The sequence below is a fragment of the Rhinoderma darwinii genome, chromosome 3 (genome assembly GCF_050947455.1).
Source record: "Rhinoderma darwinii isolate aRhiDar2 chromosome 3, aRhiDar2.hap1, whole genome shotgun sequence".
Lineage (NCBI taxonomy): Eukaryota > Metazoa > Chordata > Amphibia > Anura > Rhinodermatidae > Rhinoderma > Rhinoderma darwinii.
Window position 1 is genome coordinate 31,442,848 of NC_134689.1, and position 25,210 is coordinate 31,468,057.

At 41.5% G+C, this 25,210-nt stretch overlaps 1 protein-coding gene and 1 long non-coding RNA gene across 7 annotated transcripts in view; one reads left to right on the forward strand and one right to left on the reverse strand.

The window, feature by feature from the left end:
• PCDH1 (protocadherin 1) overlaps positions 1-25,210 on the reverse strand; it is a 184,871-nt gene that overhangs the window by 122,937 nt on the left and 36,724 nt on the right. For 5 of the 6 annotated variants that reach the window (XM_075856207.1, XM_075856205.1, XM_075856208.1 and 2 more), the window contains exons 2-3: positions 8,063-8,883; positions 2,851-5,043 (exon numbers count right to left, since the gene is read on the reverse strand). In XM_075856207.1, the coding sequence (XP_075712322.1) occupies positions 2,851-5,043; positions 8,063-8,857 (2,988 nt within the window). In that variant the 5' untranslated portion in view covers positions 8,858-8,883. Of the gene's footprint in view, positions 1-2,850; positions 5,044-8,062; positions 8,884-13,097; positions 13,190-25,210 lie in introns of those variants that run through there. The other variant, XM_075856206.1, reaches the window with a different exon arrangement.
• Positions 10,461-14,252, forward strand: LOC142748879 (uncharacterized). The gene is made up of 2 exons (XR_012882325.1): positions 10,461-10,560; positions 13,002-14,252. It is a non-coding gene; the product is annotated as an uncharacterized LOC142748879 (long non-coding RNA).

Consider the following 25,210-nt stretch of genomic DNA (forward strand, 5'->3'; position numbering starts at 1 on the left):
TAAAGCTAAAAATCTAATAAAGTGGTTTAAAAAAGATTGTTTTTCTAAATAAAAAGCACTGCTGTCACCTACATTATAGTGCCAATCTTCTTATATAGGAGACAGGGCACTTGTGGTGACAGAGCCTCTTTAAATTGACTTTTGCGGTTTATAACTTTCCAACTCTGAAGTAAAAAAGGCACAACAGGCTTACTATGCCCCCCCCCTCCCCGCAATACGCAAATATATAACTCACTGCACTCAAACAATTTAACATTAAACTTAAAATCCCTTTTTTAAAAATAAATCATAATATGTTACCCATATAGGGTTCAAAACCCTAATATGTAGATTTTACTTTAGGTCCTCCAGGTCAATGGTCTTCAACCTGTAACTTCCATGCCCTGACAGCATGCTGGGAGTTGTAGCTCCACAAAAGCTGGAGAGCCACAGGTTGGAGACCACTGCTCCACATCATGACAACCTGGTGGCCTTTAAAAAGAGAGGTCCTCTTATCTGTATATATGCGCCATCCTCCTGCTGAATGAATTATTGATCAGATGGAACACATTTATACCAAAGTCAAGCTGGGTCATAAAGTACTGGGAAAACTATGGTATCCTAGAGGAATTAGGTTAAAACGACCGTTAAAAAGGGGATGTCTAGGATTAGAAAAACTTGGCAGCTTTCCTCCAAAAACAGCGCTATGTCTGTCACGGGTTGTGTGTGGTATTGAAGCTCAGACCCATTCACTTCAAAGTAGCTGAGCTGCAAGACAGACAACCTGAGGACAGACATGGCACGATTTTTTTTTTTTTTTTTAAACAAGCAACCTTGTTTCTTTAATCCAATCCACCCCTGTAAGATCAAGAGACCAAGTTTAAAAAAAAAGATTTTGGGTTGTGGGGGAAGCTCAACTTTTTGCCAGAAGTAACGCTCCTATATAAACTAGTAACACAAAACATGAAATCTTTATTAAAATACAATTAAAAATATTATACATTCCAAGTTGGTGCGTAGGGGCACAGTATGTGAAGACAAACCAGAATTTGGTGCATTTAAAGTGCTGCACCTTAACAAATAAATTCAGTTTGCTCTAAACATTGCTATAATCCTTCATTTTTATTAACATACATAAAAAGGTTTGCTTTAGTAAACAAAGCTATAATCTCCAGAATATTTACTGGTTTGAAAAGGCAACAGCCTCCAAACTTAAAGTTTTCCCATTCACAACACCATTAAACATTAGGGCACCTTGGCACTAGTGAGGGTTTATACGGTACGTTGAAAAAGCACACTTAAATTGTCTTTCTGAAAACCCTATAATGCCCCTAGAAGGTAAAGCGCTCTTTTATCACTCTCCTTGAAAAGTTTTATGACAGTCTCACTTTGTGCGGAGGGAACTTTGCACTTCAGACTGGCGATACTTTGTATAGAAACTAAGACTTCATTAGAATTTAAAGTCTTTGGTGTTTTTATTGAGTAACTTAGAACACAAAAGTATTTAAGATGTCCAAAATGCTGCAGTCACGTGCCTTTATAAAGAGGGCTGGGGAGGGTTACTAACACATTTTGGTGACTTGGGGGTTTTGGTGATTGTCGGGCAGACAAGTGTTCATAGAACACTCGTTGCCAATAATTGCCCTGTGTAAACAGGGCATCAATCAGCAGATGAATGAGCAACTGCCGACATGATAATATATGTGGACGAGCGATCGGAGTAACGACAACTCGTCCCCATCCATAGCTCTGCGTGACAGGAGCAAACGAGCGCCACCGGCCGGTGTAAAAGGGCCACTACACAGGTCAAATATACACTAGCATTGTTCCCACTCTGCAATAATGTTGCGATGCCATTAGATTACGTTATCTTGGATACCCTCTATGCCCATTGTTTGTCTAATGACTTAAATGGATTGACATTTGCTTATATGCAAACGGTATCTATGGATAAGTGCAATGCTACAGACCCTAAAAGCCTTTGCTCTTTGGACTACTGTTATATTGGAGACACTGATTCCATTGTGTGACTGAAGCTGGCGGAACACACATTTGGTTAGGAAAAGTTGATGGATAGAGGAGACTGGAAAAGAGAAAAACAAAGCACAAGACAAACCATGCAAAGTAAAGAATCTTCGTATTAAAGTTAGCAGCATTAATTCAACAAGGCACTGAGAAAAGTTCTCTACCTAAAGTCTCCGTAAACAAGGCGAGTAGACGTTCTTAGCCATAACACAATGCAGCAACAAGACCTCCACTCATAACGCAAGCAAAAGGAGATATCTTTATCACATGCAGTCACAACGAAGGAGTCACCCAGTAAAGTTAAGTCGAGTTATAGAAGGATTAATTGCAATGTATGTCAAACTCCTATCCCCCTTATTTTCATTTTAGCAGAAAGGAATACTGCAACAACTCAAGCACGCTTAACGTAAAACCCTTATCCTATGAGGATAGCGTGAGAGCCAGCTCACAACATTAACCTAATATATTGAATATAATTCAATTAATCTTTAGCAAGTGTCAGCTAGCATTGGAATTCAAGCTCATCTTACTATTATACGAATAATTTATCTAGCAAATACATAAATAGGCTCCCTGGACTTGTACAAATTCAAAAAGCCTATAATAGCAAGTGCTGCTGAAAGTACATTGCATTTTTTTCCTTTGGTTGAATACAGCAACAACTGAATCAATTAAACTGCTACCCCACCTGCAGAACAAACAGGAGCAAGTTTTATTTATTTTTTGCCCACCATCCCAACTGGTTCTTAGAAGCTCCAACCCCTCATTTGAAGACCGGCATCACCATACGTCAGTCCATGCTAGAGTGCCATCCTTGGACGCCTCACGAAGGAAGTAATCGCCTACCTGCTTATGGTTGTATTTCTGGGGATTGGTCCGATAGCTGTAATCCGAGTACTGATCAGAGCCAGTGGAAGTGTTGTCCCCAGTGCCAACAAAGGTGTTTGCAGCTGGCAGGTCTTGCACAACCTGGTGCTTCTTGGAGGCAGATGGGGATTGTGGTTGAAGCTGTATTGATGGCAAGGGGGAGTTTGAACGGTAATGACGTCCCAAGTCTGGGCTTCCTGGTGGGTAGTTCAAAGGTAGATGGATTCGTGGGCTGTCTCCAACAGAATCACTCATCAGGTTAAATTTGAGAGACTTTTGTAGCCCAGTTTCCTCATCCTCTTCTACAGGCTTGGGTGGTTTTGGAGACTTGTTCTTCTTTACTTTGATTTTATTTTTATTGTTTTTATTACTTTGTTTTGGGGCATAAAGATCTTTTGTTTCCTTCTTTCCCGCTTGATAACCACTCTTTGCTTCCTTTTGTCGACAATATCGGACTAAAACCACCACCACAATGACAAGTATAACCGCCATGATGCCAGCAATTACACCAAATACAATATTTCGTTGTTGTTTATTACGTTCATAATCTGGATCTCCAGCAATATCAATGTCTAATGGTGTATCCTGGCTGTGCCCAAGCAAAGTCTCTACGTAGGTCTGGTTTGTCAAAGTTTCGTTTATGAAGAAATGGACAAGGGCTGTGCCATGCCTAGAAGGCTTTCCTCGATCATTCACCCTTACTACTAGACGATGCAGACCATGGTGCTTTCTTAAAATCTGTTTTTCTAGAGTTACCTCACCTCCTGTAGGAGTTATTTGGAAAAGATCAAAGGGATTACCACTTGCAATACTGTAATGAAGTTCCGCATTTAGGCCTGTGTCCATATCCTCAGCTCGTACCTTGTTAACTGGTGTCCCTGGATGTGTTGAAGGTGTTAGATAAGCATATGAAATATTTGATGGTACAACAATTACTGGAGCATTATCATTTTCATCAAGGACATTAATAGTAACACCAACATATGATGAACGGGGAGGGTCCCCTCCATCCACCGCCTTCAACCGGAAGGTATATGTGCTTTGATGCTCCCGGTCAAAGGAGATGCTAGAAAGGATAGTGCCTGTCCCATTCTGGATGATAAATTCTCCACTGTCTGGTTCAACTGAGAGTTTGATATGAGCATTTTCACCTTTGTCTGCATCTATGACAGTGACCATACCAACAGGGCTCAACCTGGGCATATTCTCCATGACTGAGAAATTGTAGCCATTAAGCATAAACTTTGGATCATTATCATTGCAGTCCAGAACGGTAATGACAACAGAGGCAGTGCCCTTTAAACTTGGAGTGCCTTTGTCTGAAGCTACCACATGGAAATTGTACTGTTCTGTTAACTCCCGATCCAACACGGTGTTAACCCTAATCTGACCAGAGTCCGGATTGATTGAAAAGATACCCCGAGTAGTGGGGTCGGCAAGTATGGAGTAGGATATCTGAGCGTTGGAACCACTGTCTGCATCGCTTGCACTAACTTCCATCACAATATCATCAGGTGAATTGTTCTCTTTGAAGGTCACTTCCATCAAGCTCTGTGTGAAGATAGGAGCATTGTCATTCACATCAGTTACCTGCACCTTAAGAGAGTTGGTGCTGGAAAGAGGAGGGTTACCAGAGTCAACAGCCACAATTTCAATAGTGTATTCTTTCACAGACTCGTAGTCCAGTGGTGTGGTGGTCTGCAGGAAGTACTTCTTTTTACTGTCCGTTCCAGTATCGCTGACCTGCTTTAGCTGGAAGGGGACATCCCTTGCCACAACACATGTCACAGCAGCATTTTCACCTTCATCAATGTCAGAAACTTGTACCAAGGCCACAGGTGTCTCTACCGGCACATCTTCAGAAATATTTGCAACACCATCCTGATGCGTCACCAGACCAAACCCTCTAATGTCAATTACTGGTTTGTTGTCATTTGTATCACGAATAGTGATTGTGACTTGGGTCCGCGCAGATTTTGGATTGGATCCTTTGTCTTTGGCCACTACAGAGAACCGGAGCGTTCCAACATCTTCACGATCTATGGGACCCTGCACAGTTATCAGACCGGTTGACCTGTCTAGGTGTAGCAATCTTCGCACGGTATCTGAGGCCTGGTGGAAAGCATAGTCTATCTCTGCATTGGCTCCCTGGTCAGAATCATTGGCTTTAACCTGAAAAACACAAACCGGACAACAAGCAATTATTTTTTTGCCATCGAGGTAGTCAAAATAAGAATTGGGAGGAAACTAGGTAGCCATGTTTCCATGCGATAATAGAGATATTAATGAGATGATAAAAACTAGTTCACTAAACGCAGTCATCACTGTAGTAGAATAAAAATTAAGTGGTGGAAAACAGTAGGTTACATATTCAGATTCTGTTAAACACAAAGCAACATTATAAATCTTCATAGGGACAATACATTCAGCCCTGTTGCACTTTGGCCAACAAATCGAAAAACAGCAACGCTATGTTTTTCAGATTTGCTAACCCAGAATCAATCCTAAGAAATGAACATCTAGTAAAAAGGTCAACGCAGCCATGAAGTGTGAGGGATTGCTTTGATCACATATTGATGATGTCAAAGTCACTCTACCGTGACAGGCGTGATTTTGAACTAGCTCAAAGAATGCTACACAATTAAAGCGTGGGACAGAGCTCAGATCAATGTGCTTCTGAGCTGAAAAGTCTTCATTTTTAGACATGTTCAACCCAGTGCAAGAGAGGGTACACATGGAGCCGAGAGGAATTATGTGAGGCCAGACCAACCACATGGAAAATGGGTACAGATCACAGAGGACGGTTTTTAAAAAGCTTTCTATTCAATAAGAATTATACCCATTTTAAAGGCTATGTACATCTTCGAAAGGGCAATTTATTTTTTTTATGGAAATTGTCAGTGTGATTAGCGCAACTTTATTTGAATAAGCTTTATATAAATTTTACTTTAAGATATAGCTGCTTTGTATTCTCTATACAGAGCAGCTGTATCGTTCACTATGACCCGAGTCAGTCCCATGGATCTGACTGGTTCAGTGTTAGCGTGGCCTGCGTTTCTGAAACGCAGGAACCACCTGTAATCCATGATTTCTAAATTATGAACTTAGATGTGATAGATTACAGGTGGATCCTGTTGGTCAGTGACACGCAGGCCCCGCTAACACTGAACCAGTCTATCGTGGACATGATGGGAGCAGGATTTAGCGCTGGATAGAGCGGATATGTATAGAGATGTACAGAGCAGCTGTATCTCAAAAAGTAAAACAATTTTTGAATAGACTATTTAGAAAGTTGCACCAATAACACGGACTAAAAAAAAAAAAAAGAAGAAATTTAAAACTTGCCTTTCAGAAGGTTTACATAGCCTTTAAACGGATTTATTATGGTTTGTTCTGTTTGCCCAATATATTAAGGAACTTGAAGGTTTTCATTACTCTGAAACAATTGGATCATTTGACACAAATCTCTTGCTTTGACCACTAAAGCTGCAAATACAATTTAGATATTGGTCAGTGTAGACCATTGATTGTGAAAGCGACATCATTTTTTGATAATGTAAAGCGTACATAGACCCCCTACTGTCACCGGAAGTCTCCTGGGGTGAAATGATTTGTTTTAAACCTTTCTGATCTCTTTTTTCCCCACAGACGTGCATGGATGCCATCAAAACCCAATCCCCTATTCAAACATGCAGAGCTGAAATTGCTAATTTTTGAGGGAGTTGGGAATGATATATGTTGGCCGGATACTATGGCTGACAGCCATCATATCCAGGCTGGGAACCCTGAAAAGTTTACTTTGAAAAAAAAAAAAAAAAAAAAAAAACCCACAAAGGTTACAGACCCTTGAATAGGAATGTGTACAGCTCTAGCAACAGATGTCACCCTGACCGTTCTAAATTACTACAACATGCAAAAACAGCTAAAAAAAAGTCACAAAGGGAGACAAAAGAAAAAACAAAAAAAAACAATACTATATTTCATATGTGTCAAAGTTGGAGTCATTTCCCTGATGGTTGTTTATTCACAGGCTATCACAAAAACTCGTCCAACCTGTTCCTAGTCAGCAGGCCCATGTCGTAATTTATATACGGAATGTAAAAAATGCTGCAATGCAGTCACCTGGAACTACTCACTGCTAAGAGGAACTGAAATGGTCAGGGTAAAAGCAGATCGCAATTTGCAAAACTGGTTTTCCCTATAGGGCCACAAGGAAAAAAAAAAAAAAACTATATGAATCAATCCGGCATTGTCCGAGTTGGGCTTTTAAAATGCGTGATCGTATGGACTTGCATTGGAATAAAAAAAATAAATTTATATATATATATATATATATATATATATATATATATATAAAAATAATGGTGCGGCCAATCCAGAGATGGAAAAGACAGTAAAGATAAGAGCTGCTAATACTAAAGTATAAGTCTGAACACTCAAACTAAGTGTCAGAGGATTAAAGCAAAAAACAAAAAAACAAAAAAAAAAAACACAAAAATATCTCCATTTACTGGAGCGCAGCAAACAACCTGGTCCTTCCGGACACCTAAAAAACGGGGAGAAATCAAGGCCATTTAAAGCTCACTGAAATCAAATTGGCCAACGAAATTATAGACTGAGAAATTGGCAAATTTCCCGGATACTGCCCTACTGTGGCTATAAGTGTAACAGTCTCCAAAAAGGTCATATCGATGTGATTGCATATATTGGTTGTAAATTATCTGCATAACTGAACCATAACACAAATTAAAATTCAGCCTGGGCAAATTTGAGCAATTAGTAGTAATTCTATAATTGGAAATTTGGGGGGGGGGGGGGGGTTGTGACATGAGATCCTCATTTACCGGTTTAATATAATAAGACAATGAAAGAATACTAATCCAAATGCCACATTTAAGGAAAAATCTTCTAAAAGATATCAGTCCCAAGATTGCTTTAACGTTGATTTCTGTGTACATGTTACATTAAACAATCTCATTCAACCATTGCTTAATCCCTTCAGGCTGCAATCCTGAGCAGAATGGAAGAGCCACTCCATTAGACACACTGTATATACTTTAATTACTTATCTGATAGAAAACAGGTACACATGCTGACAAAGTGTCTTCTGCTCTTGAACTCCTCTATATAAAAGGGGTCTTAAAGGGTCAAATGCAAGCAGGGAAAATAAAATTAAACATGTTCTGCTTACCTGGAGTACAGAGTGCCCCATTGGGCTGTTTTCAGACAACACTGCTTCATAAGCCATCTTCTCAAACTTCGGAGCATTATCATTGGTATCAAGAATAGAGATTCGCAACAAAGCACTGCTAGCTCTTGGGGTCTTTCCACCATCTTGAACCTTAATTGTGAGATCGTATGAGTCCCTCTGTTCCCGGTCAAGACTTCCCATCACAATAAGCTGGGGTTGCTTTTCATCCTGGTCCTCGGCTACCTGCAGTCCAAAAAGTTCATGTGCTTCAGGACCCACAATTAACTCGTAAGAAGCCACCCCATTCGCTCCAGAGTCACGATCAGTAGCAGCTGGGATGGGGAAAAGCATGCCGATGTTGGTGTTTTCTGGAATAGTGAGTATAAGAACTGGAGAAGCAAAGTTTGGGGTGTTATCATTAATGTCCAAGACCTCAATTTGACCATCAAGTAGCCGGGGAACTGGGGACATTAAATCAGTCATGGACACCTCAAACTCCAAGTAGCACGGCTGGCCTGGGAACAAGTTCTGGCACACTTTGAGACTCTCTCGATCAATGGCACTCTCTGTAGTATAGATATCCCCAGTCTTTCCATCCACACGGAGGTACGGATGTCCCAGCTCCAGCTTGTACAGGTGCTTTGAATCCGGATAGCCATAGTCCGCAGCTAAGCTTCCGATCAATATATTAGGTGGCTGTTCTTCCTCAACCTTGTATTTCACTTGAGTGGAAGATCCAATTAGGGGAAGCTGGAGCAGAAGCCATAAGTAAAAGCAGGAGACTACTCTCTTCATCCTTAGTTTCAACGGGTATGGCCACTCTGCAAGGAAAGCCAGATAAAAAGGGAAACAAGGTTAAGGTCAGAACAACATGCCACCCAATGAGTAAACAGCCGAGTTTCAATCATTCATATGCTAATCAGAAAGACATGCAGCGGACACCCCACTGTGGAATGCAGGTGTTGGTTCCCAATTTAAATGCTTTGTCTGACTAGTCACACGTCAAGGTAAAAGGACAAACAGGAGAGTGGGGAAAAAAAAAACACCACACCCCTTTCTGGTGTTTGTCACACACCTAGCAATTGTGTCCCTGATATGTCACAAAGTAAAGCCACACCTGCGAGATTAGAAAACTTGCTCAATAGGCACCATCCAGAGAAACTGATCAATGACGGCTCCGGCAAGAAAATAGGATTATAGGAATTAAATCAAATCACCTGTGCGCAAAAAATAATTAAATATGGAGGCTCCGATTAAAAAAAAATAATTAAATACAGAAGATATTTTTGCATTGAACCCCACAGTAATTCCTGCAATTAAAAAAAAAAACAAAACTCAAAAACAAAAGAAAACTAGCTATAAGCCTAAACAATGTCACCAGAGAAACTGCCTTGTCAGAAATCTTTCAACACTGTAGGTTAGAGAACCCGTTTAACTTGATGCACCAACTGAACAGGCCAAGGATCTTTGAAGTGATTTTTTTTCTCACAATGCCATCATTAACCCTTTCATGACCAAGGGTCATTGATGCGTGTCCAGGTCAAATTTTCCATTTTATATGCACTTCTTTAAACCGATAATATCTTAGAATATTCAGAGCGGTTGCAAACTATTTTTACAAGACTTAAGAGGTTTTAATTATCTAGATTAGTTTAATTAATTCCATGTTTTACATTTTTATTATGAGGAGACAAAAAGCTCAATAAAAATGTAAAAGAAAAAAAAAAACGCTTGTAATTTTTTAAATATATTTATCCATCTATGAGCACACACGCACGCGCATCTTTTCACGCATCCCTCCATAGACTCATCTATGGGGGATGCGCGACATCGCGTCCCGCAGCGCCGAGCACCGGTCCTTTTTTCACTCGTGTAAATAAGGCCTAAAGAGTAAAAGTTTTACTACCTTATTTGCCCCGATAGCAGCACACTGGCACAGTAATCTTGTAACTTGTTTAAATTAAAAAACGAAGGCCTTATTCACACGAGCGTATTTCACGTTAGTGTTAGGCCTCATGCACACGACCGTATTTTTTCACACCCGTAAATACTGGCGTAAATACGGGTCCGGTGTCACACGTATTCCACCCGTTTTGCACCAGTATTTACGAACCCGTGCTCGTAAATATGGGTCCGGTGTCACACGTATTCCACCCGTATTTACGAGCACGTTTTTGGCAGCAAAATAGCACTGCACTAATCGGCAGCCCCTTCTCTCTATCAGTGCAGGATAGAGAGAAGGGACAGCCTTTTCTGTAATAAAAGTTAAAGAAATTCATACTTACCGGCCGTTGTCTTGGTGACGCGTCCCTCTCTTCACATCCAGCCCGACATCCCTGGATGACGCGGCAGTCCATGTGACCGCTGCAGCCTGTGATTGACCTGTGATTGGCTGCAGCGGTCACATGGCCTGAAACGTCATCCAGGACGTCGGCCCGGATGTCGAGAGGGACGCGTCACCAAGGCAACGGGCGGGAGACCGGACTGGAGAGTTGTCGGTAAGTATGAACGTCTTTTATTTTTATTTTTTACAGGATAGGGGATACATGTCTTGTTTATGGCAGAGCGGGGAGATACCTCCCCGCTCTGCCATAGTTTTCATTGTAGTCCCGGCGGTAGTTACGCCACTGGGCTGTGGCCTGCAGACCGGGTAGTCCCCTGACCTCGCCTCACCTCGCAACGCTCCCGTAATCACGGGTGAACACACGCAGCCACCCATGATTACGGGAGCCCCATAGACTTCTATGGGATGCCCGTGCCGTTATTACGGCATGAAATAGGGCATGTTCTATCTTTTTTAACGGCACGGGTACCTTCCCGTGAGCAAACGGGAAGGTACCCGTGGCTAACAGAAGCCTATGAGCCCGTTATTGCGGGTCGTAATAACGACCCGCAATAACGGGTGTTTTTACGGTCGTGTGCATGAGGCCTTAGACGCGTTAAAACAACGGACGTCACACGGACCTATGCAAATCAATGGGGTCAGACAGACGGTTTTTCACACAGCGTGTGTCCGCTGCGTGAAACTCACTGCATGTCCTATACTTGTGCGTTTTTTGCGCATCACGCACCCATTGAAGTCAATGGGAAAAAAAAAAAAAAAAAAAAAAAAAAAGGACAGCACACGGACGTCATCCGTGTTTTTGACGAACCAGTTGCTAAAGGAACGAGGAAAAAATAAAACCCCTCATTCAGTTTTTTATGCTGACATAAAACGCGTGACATACGAGCGTAAAAAACGCAGACACTGATGCCACACGGAACTGCAGCACAGGAAAAACACTGCATTTTTTACACGCACAAAACGGACACGCTCGTGTGAATTAGGCCTAAGTCAAAGAGGTGACGGCACTTGTAAAGCGAGCCGACAGATTAGTGCAGGGCTGCTCATGCTGAAGCATCACTGCACTCATTAAAGAGGCTCTATCACCACATTATAAATGCCCTATCTCCTACATAATCTGATCGGCGTTGTAATGTAGATAACAGTGGTTTTTATTTTGAAAAACTATAATTTTTGACCAAGTTATAAACAATTTTTGATTTATGCTAATTCATTTCTTAATGACCAACTGGGCGTGTTTTTACTTTTTACTAACTGGGCGTTATGAACAGGAGTGTGTGACGCTGACCAATCAGTGACCAATCAGCGTCATACACTTCCCATTGTTCCAGCCCAGGTTCTTTCACTGCACAATCACACTGTGCTGTGGATCATGCCGGGCTGGAACAATGGGAAGTGTAGGACACTGATTAGTCACTGATTGGTCAGCGTCACACACTCCTGTTCATAACGCCCAGTTAGTAAAAAGTAAAAACACGCCCAGTTGGTCATTAAGAAATGAATTAGCATAAATCAAAAATTGTTTATAACTTGGTCAAAAATGATTGTTTTTCAAAATAAAAACCACTGTTATCTACATTACAACGCCGATCAGATTATGTAGGAGATAGGGCACTTATAAACTGGTGACAGAGCCTCTTTAAACCAGTTCCAGGCTGTCGATGTCTATACATGTGCTAACTGCACGGGGCATCGGCAGTTAGTATGTATATAGCCGTATGGCAGTCATGAAGGGGTTAGGTTGTCGGAGATCAGAAAAAAAAAAAAAGTCTACTCATTCTTTGGAAACAGAGCCACTCTTGTCTATGGGCTGTTCCTTGTATTGCAATTGCTATTTAAATGTATGTGTGGTAAGCTGCAATACCAGGCACAGCCAATAGACAAGAGTGGCGCTATTTTTTTTTTTTTTTTTACTTTTTAAAAAAAGATGGCTTTAATCAATTGTTTTAAGATTTCAGCAATGACTATTGCATACATGACAGCTTTTTGTCTCTATGGCAACTAGAACAAAATGCATGCAGTGCTGCCGCTATAGTTATGTCATGACAGTGGAACCACAAGTGACAGAATCTTTACATGTATGGCCAACTTTGGCTGCCTTGCTTGCCGTTCAGGAAGCAAGCTGTGACCGTCACCTGCAGGCTAGCACTAATGAAACAGCAGCCTGGAATAATTCATTTTTCTGCACAGTAAAGCCATCTTAGATCTCGCTTTCCCAGCAGATCACATAGAGAATAGCCGCTAGTAATGAGGTTACAGCTTTCAACAGGCGCCGGAGTATGGACCCTTTCTACAACAGCAAACACATGACCTATGCCCTACCTCTGCCGGCAGTCACCTGGAAAACTAGATTTTTTTATTACACGGGGAGAAAATGTAAAAAATATATAGTAGGTTAGAAGATGTATTTTTGCAAGGATAATATGTAGAGAAATTTTGGCATAAATAAATTGAATTGATCAGTGCCAGGATTTCATAGTAAGTCTAATTAGTTTCTATACAAAATGTCGAGAGCCCGAGGCAAATGGATTTCTAGCCGGTGTAGAACTACAGTCCTCAGCACACCCCACTCAACTTTCTTACCCGCCCCAACAGGTTTCACCGGCTAGTCTGTGGAGTTCAGCAATCTAAAGCTGCCGAGACAGGTGCAAGCCCTCGCAACTTCCACCAGTTCCCACCTTCCGTTATTACCTCTGGGAAAAGGGAGAGAAGGCAGAAACATTCAGTCTCATCTGCTCAGTCTGGTCGAGTGGAATTTCTCATGGAAAAAAAAATAAAAGTCAGAAGGCAATACCTCCACGATAATAAGCAAGCGAGCCCGCAGTTCCTGAAGTGTTACTTGCCAGTCCCTCCCCTGGAGCTTGTGCCTCCCTCTTCTGTGTGACAGCCTGAAATCCAGGGCTTTGTGCTATATAATAGGAACCCTAGAGGCTCCCACGGCTGCAGCCGATCTAGCTGGAGTAGAGGGGGCAGCAAGTGCCAAGGAAGAAACAAATAGAGTAATTCTGCCCATACAATGTTATCCTTTCTACCACCGACATGTGCAACGCGAATGCTGCATCTATGGCATTTCTTCTATTGCAATAGACTTTCCCACTACAAATCAACCCGAAATGACCAGTTGCTTTAGTAAAACTATAGATGTCAAATATTATACATACATAGTCCCTATGGTCTAAAAGATTGCAAGTAGGGGGCAGAGATGCTGAATCTTACAGAACACCATTAGCGGTGGATTGTTAGAAATATAAAAGGGCATGCTCTATGAAGTTACTGGAGAGCAAGGGGCCCATATACTGTTCATGGTCACCCCTGCTGATAGAAAAAAGGGGTAAAAGCTAAATTTACATATAATGCTTGTGCCCAGAATCATACTATTTTTTGGATAATTCCATTAGAAACAATAGAAGTATTAGCGCAAGGTTGTACATGGAGATAAAGCTTAATATGAAGTTATTTTTGGTTTATTTACATAGCATGCACCTCTAAATACACTGCATTGTGCTAAATGCGGGGCATGAGGTGGCGGTGCATGACAAGGATTCACTCTTTGGTGTTCTTTGCATCACTTAGTAGACACCACACAAAAAAAAAAAAGGCAATTTAAAAAGAGGTATTCTCATTTTAGACATTTAGGGAATGTAAAATTACGGAAACCGCAGAGCACCGCAAGCCTGGCTTTTTCCGCAATCTCAGTCATCCCTTAGCTGAATCCCCACTTGAATGCATCGCCGTGGATGTCAAATGTCGAAGATGTAAATAACTCTTAAACAAGATTTAAGAAACAAAGATTTATGCAAGGTCTAATCTTATATATTCTTTTTTAATAAAACATGAGGCACCGTTCTAACCTTATTTGTTTAAAAGGGCTTTTCCAATCGCTAAAAATGTATGGCCTATAGCTGATGGGTCTGGGGGCCGACTCCTGGGATCCCTGCCAATGAGCTGTTGTGAAGTGGGTGTTTCGCTCATACGAGCGCTTGCTCGCCTTCATTTCTGCTTGGTCACTGAACAGTAGACAGACGTAGCGGTGATTCACAGTATTACAGCCTTCTCCCATGCACTTCAATGAGAGAAGACAAAAAAGTGAAAAAAAAAAAAAAAACAACTGATCCCAAACGCTGTAGCCAGCGCCGAAAAAAACCCATCACAGCACCTGAAAAAAATATGTTGTATTTCAGGGGGAGGGGGAGAGAAGGCCCTTGATTGCATTAATGATATGAAGGCAGATTACAGAAGCTGCAGGTGTACTAATCATATGGTAATTACATAAAATGGGTTCTCTCTCTTAAGGCGGTCCTAGGAGACACATCACAACAACCGCAATAACGAGACCTACACAGAGATATGCGCGACTTCAAAGATTCTGTTTTATAAGCAGCAAGTGTTTCCTCTTAAGACTTTATTTATGGTACCCCTGTATGGCTCTCCAACGGCCAAAATCTGAAAGGCATATCAGTAGCAAAACCATGAAAAAAAAAAAAATTATGGCCAGCTGACTTGATTGCTTATTTTGCTGGACACGTAGTGAATGTAAAACTTTATACACCCATCCAGAAGCAGTGCATGAATTTGGAACAAGGGGGCAGATTTACTTATATGGTCTTAAAAGGGCGATCTCCAGTCATTTTATATTGATGACATCAATATCAGATCGGAGGGGGTCCGAATGAACGCAGTGACCTCGGCAATGTTTACCACACAGCTGCTACGGATGTGCATGGCGCTGTGCCTGGGATTGCAGCTCAGTCCCATTTACTTGAATGGTACGGTAACTGCAATCCCAGGAACAACTGCTACGGGAGTGTACGGGCCTGTGCCTGGCAAGCTATGAAGAGACAGCGGTGTTGGTCGCCGCGGCCCCTTTTAGTTAGCTGATCAGCAGGGGTGCCGGGAGTCGGACCACCACCGATCAAACCTATCCTGAAGAAAGGCCATCAATATAAAAAGATGCAGAGAACCCCTTTAAATTCAGACAGCTTGGAATGCGACTACAGGCGCTAAATTTATCAGTGGTTCATAGTGACGCTTCGGTCTTACTTTATACCAACTCTTGGCTAGCTTAGATCACTGTTTTTGCTCTTCTTAAGCTACAGCCCCCTTTCCCGCTGAGCTTAACCTTTGCAAACGTGTTTCTTTTTGGTGCATTTTATTGATTAAAATGTATAAAATTATTCATGCCAAAAAGAAGATGCAACGCCAATAGTAAATCTGACCCAATATTCTTTGCATAATCAACGATGATCGTAATATACTACAATAGGGACAAGTGGGATGACAACTAAATTAGCCCTTATAAGATTATCCAGTTGCATAAAGATCCCAAGAAGAAGCACCAATACTGTAAATAAATTAGACCGGATCTGAAATTTATGTATGGAAAAGGTAAAAAGTTAAAGGATTTAAGAAGGACAAAGGCAGGAAGACTAAACAAATCACAGAATGAAATGGTCTCCGGGTTCTTAATGGCCCTATTGTTTGCACACAAGCAGGTTCTGTTAAGCTATAGGCCACACCAACCTTTTACCTTCCCCCTCTTCAAACATCGTCCCTTCCTTCTAAATATCAACAGACCTTTCTCCTTCACTTTAAAAATGAGTCTGTCATTCCGAACTTCGCTGCAGTTAATCAAAAGGGCCTTTCATCTCGTAACTACCTGCATCTGACAAGCACGTTCTATAGTCCTCAGAGAGAGAAGAACAGGAAGTTTTGTTTGAGGAAAGATGGATTAAGGAGACTCCCTCAGGGTCATGTAGTTTAATGGGACACAAGGGTTTATCCAGTCACCTATTGCGCTACCGAGCAAGCACTCCGGTACACTTAGGGGACGCAAGCAAAATATCGAGCCGCCGAATGCTATTGGCAAAATTATAAATTACAAAAATGTAAAAAAGTTGGACAAACAAAATAATTTTTTTTTAAAATTATATGGCTATCAATATTTATGTAAAGACGCTCATGTGAATTCGTACACCTCCTAAGACAGTTTGTGGCGAATTGAAGCTCCTCATTCTTCGAAGTGTCACATGACCATTACTTTTGTTACACAGCATTAAACAATCTGTGTGTGAAACTACAAAAAGACCGAACCTGTCGTGCATTTACCCTTTTCAAACTAAAAAAAATGAAGTATTACATAGCAAATTGAACCTAAAAAAGTTTCTACCAAAAAAAAAAAAAAAAAGAAAAGTTGCGCTGGTGGTAAGCATCCTTTAGTGTAGTGTAATACAGTCATATATATGAGACCTTGCTTAAAGGGATTGTCTAAAAGAAGTCCTGTCTATATCCTAATAGGGCATAGACTTCATTGGGATCCCCCTATATAAGCTGGAGCCACTGTATAGAGTACGCCTCTCGCTCTGGAGGACTCAGTTATATGGGTCACCTAGTCATTTTGCATAAGCACGGTTATACTACACTTTCCTTGCAGCGACTGATTGGCAGGGGTTTTAGCAGCCAGATTCGTGGCCAATAGCTGGACAGCTGTATTCGGAATATGGGGGAGGGGGTTTTGGTTGAGACAACCCCTTTAAGAAACAGTTTGCACTTTGCACTTCTGTCATTTTATGGAGCGTGACTCATTGGTACATGCGCCCTGTAATGCATTGGCGTGTTTTCAGCAGGATGACTTCCCAGACATGGTCTAATGTACCAGTCACGGTGGAAATGAGATCAATAAAAGAGACAAATAATCATTAATTTTAGTACAATGCAGTAACTTCCACGTATGACCTCAGAAGGCTTCTTGTGCAATATAACCTTTGACTAATACAACAGCAAGGTTCACATCACATTTTAGCATCCTGTTAGACCTTGTTCACATCTGTGTTCAGTTTTCTCTGCTGCCTCATAGGAGCAGTACGAGAAAAACAGAAGCGCAGGAAACCAGCCGCGCCCCATGGAACCCGACGGCTAATGGGTTTTCATCGTTTGGTGAACAAATACTGCTGCATCTTGGGCTATTTTTTCCAGCAAAACTGATGGAATTTGCGACTGAGTTTTTAAACCGTCGCTGATGCAGGGTTGAATACAGCCCAAAAATAAATGTACGGAAAAAACACCGCCTTTCTGTCCTGTGTACTGGGTGGGGCCTTAGTGGGAATATCCCAGTCATCCAGAATACTATATCTCACAAATCCCAAATTCTGCAAAAACTATTTACCCACATGTATGAAAAGCTGAAGGGGCAACAATTTTAGTAGCTGGATCACACACACAAAAATATAAAAATGTTCTTCGCAAAATGTTTTGGTTCTTCTATCGCCTCAATTTACTCAGTTGCATAAAAGGGTGACTGGCTTTGTGACTACATTGCATAGAAAGGACGATAAACAAGGATTTACATTTCAGCAACAAAAAACCCAAGTCATTCACTTTCAATAATTGGTGGGGCATGTAGAATTTCATCAAGTATAGAAGAGGTGTGAAATCTGGTGCTGTAATTGTGAATGGTGTAGGCCCTTGGGGGTTTTATTCACAATGGCTAATGTCATGTACATATTTTCCAAAGCTTAGCAAGTTGCAGGACCCACAACACACAGCTCCATGGGAAGGGCTCAGTACAGACAGGACCCTGCCGGGTCACTTCGTATCACAATGCAGCTGAGGGGACAAGAATCATCTATGGAAATTAGTCTGATTGTTCAACTGGTGTAAAGTCTATTCCATGCACAATTATACCTTAATTCCTCCATTACGGCTGCAGATTTAGCAGAGTTGCTAATTTCAATAAGAATTAGAGCCAACTGAAGACCAACTTTCTTTATACGGTTATATAAAGTCCCTGACAATCTAAAAAAGCTTAAAAAGAAAAAAATTTGGACAATCCACTTTTTTGGGCGAGATGCCTCCGTATTAAATGGCGTAATATGCTGAAAGAAATTTGCACTGCGTTTAAGGCTTCAAATCATAGGTATATGTCAAGAGTATTACCCAATGCATATCTCCGACAGAAGTCTCCGACCTATCCCACTGTATAGTCAGATCAACCTCAAAAGTAGCATCATAACCAGTCTAAAAACATTTCTTTATCTCTTGGATGAAAGAATGTGACCAATTATGTGACTAATTAGTGGTCGAGAGCCATAAAAAAATAAAAAAAAAGTGTTGGGAGCATATAAAAATTTTTTCCATCTCTTTAGCCAGATCAAATATCTAACAGAAGTAGCAAAGGAAATGAGGTCCAGCGCTTTAGTAGAAGTAAAATGGAAAAAGTATTTTTCCAAGTTTAATTAGATTGCGTTAAAAAGTCCATTGTAGTATGGTCTCGGTGTGTGGATAGAAGGAAAGAATGATCCTATAAGCCTACGCGTTTCGGACGAGGCAACGTCCTTAGACTACAGCCAAGTCTAAGGACGTTGCCTCGTCCGAAACGCGTAGGCTTATAGGATCATTCTTTCCTTCTATCCACACACCGAGACCATACTACAATGGACTTTTTAACGCAATCTAATTAAACTTGGAAAAATACTTTTTCCATTTTACTTCTACTAAAGCGCTGGACCTCATTTCCTTTGCTACTTCTGTTCCTGCATCGTGTGCCGACACGAAAAAGATCCAGGCGCTGACAGTGACACCCAATCCTTGTGTCAGGTGAGCTGGAGGATTTCTCCCTTTGTTTCCTACTACCAAATATCTGTAACTCATGGGTGACATGGTGAGATCATTATGGCTTCATCAAGTTGGGTACTGTGGCACTTTCCAAGGAGTCCTAGAGTATAGCATTGTAAATGGTTGGAGGGTTGAGATGGCATAAGCTACATTCTGGACGGTGGCCAGATACCGATTTTTGTTGTGGAGTGCCCTCTCTTCAGTGTATGACCACTGTATATTACCAGGGCTGTGAAGTCTAAGTCGGTAGAAATGTACCAATTCAGTCTTCAACATTAAAATGATATATTGTTGTATTAAATTTATAAAAAATAAATAAATATAGTGTTGCATATTCGTAATTTAGAACTGAACAAAAAACAATTGCATTCCTATAAATATATTTTATGTGCTATCTAAGTAGCGTGATAATTTACATGATGGCTATTAAATTTACTGAAGAAAAATAGTATCACTAATAATTATACATGAGTCATTTATGAAGGAGTCAGAGCAGTGTAAAAAATAGTCGGAGTCGGAAGTTTGGCTTAAGGACTCCACAGCCCTGTATATAAACACAGGTGTCCTTCAAATCTTGGAAGTAACTAGTATACCCTTTAGGCCTAATGCACACGACCGTTGCGATTTTACAGTCCGCAAAACCACAGATTAGTTGTCTATTTCCGGTCCATTTGTCCACAACAAAACCTTCCACAGTATATCCGTGTCTCATCAGTATTCACAGATCCACAAATGAAAAAAGGAAGGCTGGAATTGAGGTCACCAGTTTGTTCCAAACTGAGTTTTTGCGGCCTGGACTCCCAGCCCCCACACGGATCCGTGAACATCACAGTAACGTGCATGAGGCCATATAAATGAATGGGTGCATGAGCCATCTCATACCTCCCAACCGTCCCAGATCCGGCGGGACAGTCTCTGTTTTTTACCGTTGTCCCGTGAGTTCTGAAAAATGTCCCGCTGGGCGCTGCAGCTGTATCAAAACAGCTGATCGCTGCTGACAGGCGCCCTGCATGCCAGACGTCTGCAGCAGCGATCACAAGAAGGCAGGAGTCTTGCGGCGGTCTTCTGACTGGGATCGATGCCTGCCCGGGAGTGGACCAGTCCAGTCACCTGACCTGTAACGTCAGATGACCGGTCAGGTGACTGGACTGGTCCACTCTTGGGCAGGCATCGACACCAGTGAGAATGCCGCTGCAACACTCCTGCCTTCTTCTGACGGTGAGTGACATCAAAGCAGAGCGGAGAGTGGCAGCAGTAGGGCCAGCTACCTCTACCGCTCTGGCGGCACAAAGTATAAGGGGGTTGTGTGGCGCTATGTACTACAGGGGGTCTGGGGTTGTGTGGCGCTATGTACTACAGGGGATCTGTGGTGTGGGGCGCCATCTACAAGGGGGTTGTGTGTGGAGCTATCTACAGGGGGGGGGGGGTGCGTGGAGCTATCTACAAGGGAGCTCATGTGGATGATTTTTCCATTTCCAGCGTTCGCAAATATAAACCCATTATTATATTTTCTCTGAATAGGGTGGTAAAAACAACACGGGTATATTTTTCTACTGCAGTAAAATTGAATGCGAGAGACATTTGCCGCTTGCACCCAGCAGAGGTAAGAGAGTGTCATTGTAGCAGATGTGGTGCATGCTTTTGTTCATATCAAGTCACGTCTCCACTCAAAATGGCCAATCTGCCCAATTTATATCCCGTAAAAGCAATGTTCCCCAGCCGGCAGATGTATGGGTTTTAGCGCTGGATTCCTGCTGTTTAGTAAATATCACAATTTCTCCTGATCTCAGGTGCTACAAATTACAGTGGGAAGTCTCCAGGGTTTCAGTAGATCATTGTTCTAAAATGCTGCTTGAACTGGTGAGGGATATGTAAAATAAAAATGAATTTCGCAAAAATGTGCGAGAGATTATACATTAGATCCAAAATCATAAACCGGCCATTTATCCTTGCGAGGGGGATACAGAGAAGAACCAACTAAACCTGTATAAGAGGACTTTTTTTTGGTCAGGGTAAAAAGGTGAAGTCTCCGCACATCAGAGCGGAGTGTCAGCCCATACATCATGCCGAAGAGAGTAGTACACAGGCTCCGGATTCATTCTGCATCGCTGTGTCACAGTGTATGAACTTCTCTTTCTTGAAGATGGAACTGCAACGCTCTACAGGCCTTGTGAGCAGCGGAGAGATGGAGCCGATGGGGCATTTGATCAAGTGGTTTTGCACTTCAGCCAGTCACTTCGGCACGCCTGACTTCCTGATGCATTACTCCCTCTATGCAACCAAACCCTATTTATTCCTAAGTCTCAGTACTCATTCAAGATTTTCTGGCAAGTGTAGTCGACACAATAGGAAGGAAAAAAAAACAAAAAAAAAAACAAATAACCTAGCCGAGTAGCATGTTTACCCCATGGCACCGCCTTATTACCGATACTTCGCTATATGCGTATAAAAACAAAAACGTATCACCATCTCTAGTCAAATCATTGTAGCAAAAATATGTATTTAACTTGCAACAACTCCAGATTTGTTGCCTGTAAGGGTATGTACACACTACCTATTTTCGTCCGTTTTTCGGGCCGTAAACTCCCGAAAAAATCGGAAGCAGAACGCCTCCAAACATCTGCCCATTGATTTCAATGGGAAAACGTCATTCTGTTCTGACGGAGTGCTTTTCGACGCGTAAAAAACGGCCGCGAAAAAGTGCAGGACAGTTCTTGGGACCTTTTTGGAGCAGTTTTCCATTGACTATTGAAAAAAGCTCCAAAAACGGCCGTAAAAAACCCAGCGGAATACGCAGCGAAAATCACGAATGGCACAAAACAAACATCTGAAAATCAGGAGCTGTTTTCTCTTGAGACGTTTGATACTGATCGCTTGATTGGCTTATCACGACCTAGCGCGCATGTACATGCGAGAGGGATTGGGAGGGGAAAGAAGGAGGAAAAAAAAAAAAGTCAGCCCCACTGTGGATAGGGACAGAATATGTTGAAGCAATATAAGAAACACAAATCCACTTACTCCATCCCTCTTCTTTATACCAGGTGAGACCTACAATCACTTTATATAAAAGGGAGCCAGCAATCTGAACTAGCGTTTGATAGAACGAACAAGCCCTTTAATAGTCTTCTACTATGAATAGAAATCACGTTGTGGCTAAACCTTGAACTTTGAAAGGCGATCGTAGCATGGTGGCTCACAGTCAACATGCACACGACCGTAAAAAAAATCTCCGTAATTGTGGACCATTCAGTTTTATTGCCCGTCGACACCTTTCTGTATCGCTACAGAAAGGTGTCTGTGCCGTAGAACTGTACTGCAAAAGATAGAACATGTTCTATCTTTTGCTTTTTCGGGCCATGCTCCCATACTTTGTATGGGGGAACGGGCCGAAAATGCGTGCTGCAGACGGCCGTGCCCACAATTGCAGGCCGTGATTGCAGGCGCAACCATGTGCATGAGGCCTTACGGTGCAGCATTGGGCTCAAATCAGACAACGGCATCTGTGAGAGGTTTGTACTATTTTCCAGGTACTCCACCGACATTAACGGATACTTGGGAATCTATTAAACATACAACAGTGTATATGAATGTGGGGATGGAGATATTACATTGGGCTGGTGGGAACAGGGACTAAAGGGAGTACAATGTTGAAACAAAAATAAGCGCTATCTTAAGGGACAGCTCATACGACCAAAAAAATGTGACACATCTTGCCATCTGTTCTCCCTCTGGGCTCTCCATAAATGTCATACAAGAAGCCTGCCATGCTAGAGCAAAGTAACAGTATCCTAGCCGGTATTAGGCTTTGTTTGAGAAACGGTTGAAACAATTCAAGAGAGTTACATTAAACACCTTTTCCCAATGAGCCAGGCAACAAATCCGAGCAGATTTGAAGCCACCATCATACTAAAGACTGGATTATTACAGTACAATAAACGGCAGACCATGTGGTAAAGGCCCAGTTCTCAAAGCACAGGCTGGTATAAAAGGCAACGTGGAGGGGTCAAAACGTACAAAGTACATAATAAAAAGCTAATTAACAGGATTTAGGAGCGAGTGATGTTTCTTTTCAATAGTACCACAGATTACATTGTTCAGGCTTCCACGTGACTCGGTCTATTTTATCTCAAATAGAACGCCAAAACAGAGGAGCAATTCAACATGACAAAATGACAGGTTATTGGTAAGAACAGAAAAACAAAGTGATAGTTAAAGATGGTTTAAGTAATCATGCCTTCTTTTTAAAAGAGAATACCATAGAAATTCATCTAGCCTTCGTACTGAAAAGAATACAGAGTCAAACTGGATGCAACTCGCCTATAAAATTGGTAGCGCGTGGGGGAACTCTCCCAATATCAAACACAAAAAGGTCGTCTGAACATAAAGCCAGAGTGTTAACGTCCTAATAGATTCTCGATGTGTCACCTTTGTTGCCCGACTTCCTTCAGGAGAGCAAATGGGCGATTTAAAATACAGCCCCCTTCATAGGCCTAAGGGTATGTTCAGACGGTGTTTTCAGCCGTTTTTCTGTTCTGACGGGGCGTTTACACAGCCTTTTTTTTTTTTTTTTTTTTAAACGGCCGCATATTTAAAAAAACGGCCGCGAAAAAGTGCATGTCACTTCAGAAGTTTTTCATTGACTATAGAAAAACAGCTACAAAAACGGCCGTAAAAAACGCAGCGAAAAACGCGAGCAGCTTAAAAAAACGTCTGAAAATCAGGAGCCGTTTTCTCTTCAAAACAGCACCGTATTTTCAGACGTTTGTGAGTGCACATACCGTTAATTAAATCTTATTCTTACAACTTTTAGAGATTGAAGAACAGCCTGTGTCCCTAGGACTAACACACACGAAAATAAAAGTTAACAGGTAGTATTGTTTGTATATTAAATAAAAAATAAAAAAAATCTTTACTTGCACCAAACATCTCGGTCTAATGCATTAATGTTCTAAGTGTCAATTTAACAGGATACGGCAGTCAGTTATTTTTGTAGATATGTTTCAGAAAGACCAAAGTCCACTTTAAATCCGTCACAGAAGTCTCTCACCAAAGTATGTGGTCACAACAATAGCCAGAGGATTTAGAAGGGCTTTGGCGGAGTTTAACTGAAATACCCTTGGATAAAACTTGTAGCAGAGTCCTCAATGTGACCTTGCAAATGTCTACTGTAGTCCAAATACTAGGCATTTCTAAATTACTAAGCAGCAGGGGAAGAAAAAAAAACCCTGATGAATTTCATTGGCTTTTTTTGTCCCAACCCCCTGAAAACACCCAAAGAAAAAAGGTCAATCATGATGGTAGATTATGCCACACAGACCCCGATATAGATTATGGGGGCCATCTGGCTGTGAAAACAGCCAAACATAGGACATGTCCTATTTTTTGATGGCTGTTATTCACGGGCCGTGTGAATACACCCATGGAACATAAATTGTTCTGAAAACGGCCGTCACACGTCCGTTTTTCACTCTGGTGTGAATAAGGCCTTATAGTGAAATCTAAAAAGCACTATACCATTGCATTTTGTTTGGAGCAAAAGTGGTCAATAGCATTTTTTTTCCCCCAAAAGCCATCATGCTCTGGGTATAGTGTTTTTATCATATGCTTCTCCTAAGAACTGCAAAAAAACATTACACTCACACATGTACAAAAGGACACCAAAATGAAAAACCACCATAAAAAAAAAAAAAAAAAAAGATGCATGTTACATTTTAATAATGTTGGCTTTTTTTGAAGCATTTTTTTCATGCAGTTTACAGCGGTAGAAAATGTGTGTGAAGGCCTAAATGAAGCAGAATTACATCAAAACTAAGATGTATATACATAAATATCATAGCACAGTGTCTAGACTGTTCGATTGAGAGCCCAATTAGGGACAGGGACCAACTGTGCAGCACTGCAAAATATGTTGGTATTATATAAGAAACCGTAAAAAAAAACACAAACTGTATTCTATAGTAATAGGACATTAGCTGGTGTTCCCTGCTGCCATCATCGAGCCACCAATGGCCTCATCGCTTCAGATAAGAGAAAGGGCACTAGTTGGTCTAGGAGATCATGTCATAGTTGTGTTGATGGGCATCAGGTTGAGGAGGGTATTTTGGGGTGTGGTCTAAATTTTAAGTTGCAATGTGCAGAACAAAGAACTCAAAAATAGGCACGTATGGACATTGTCTGGAGCAACCAATCAGAAT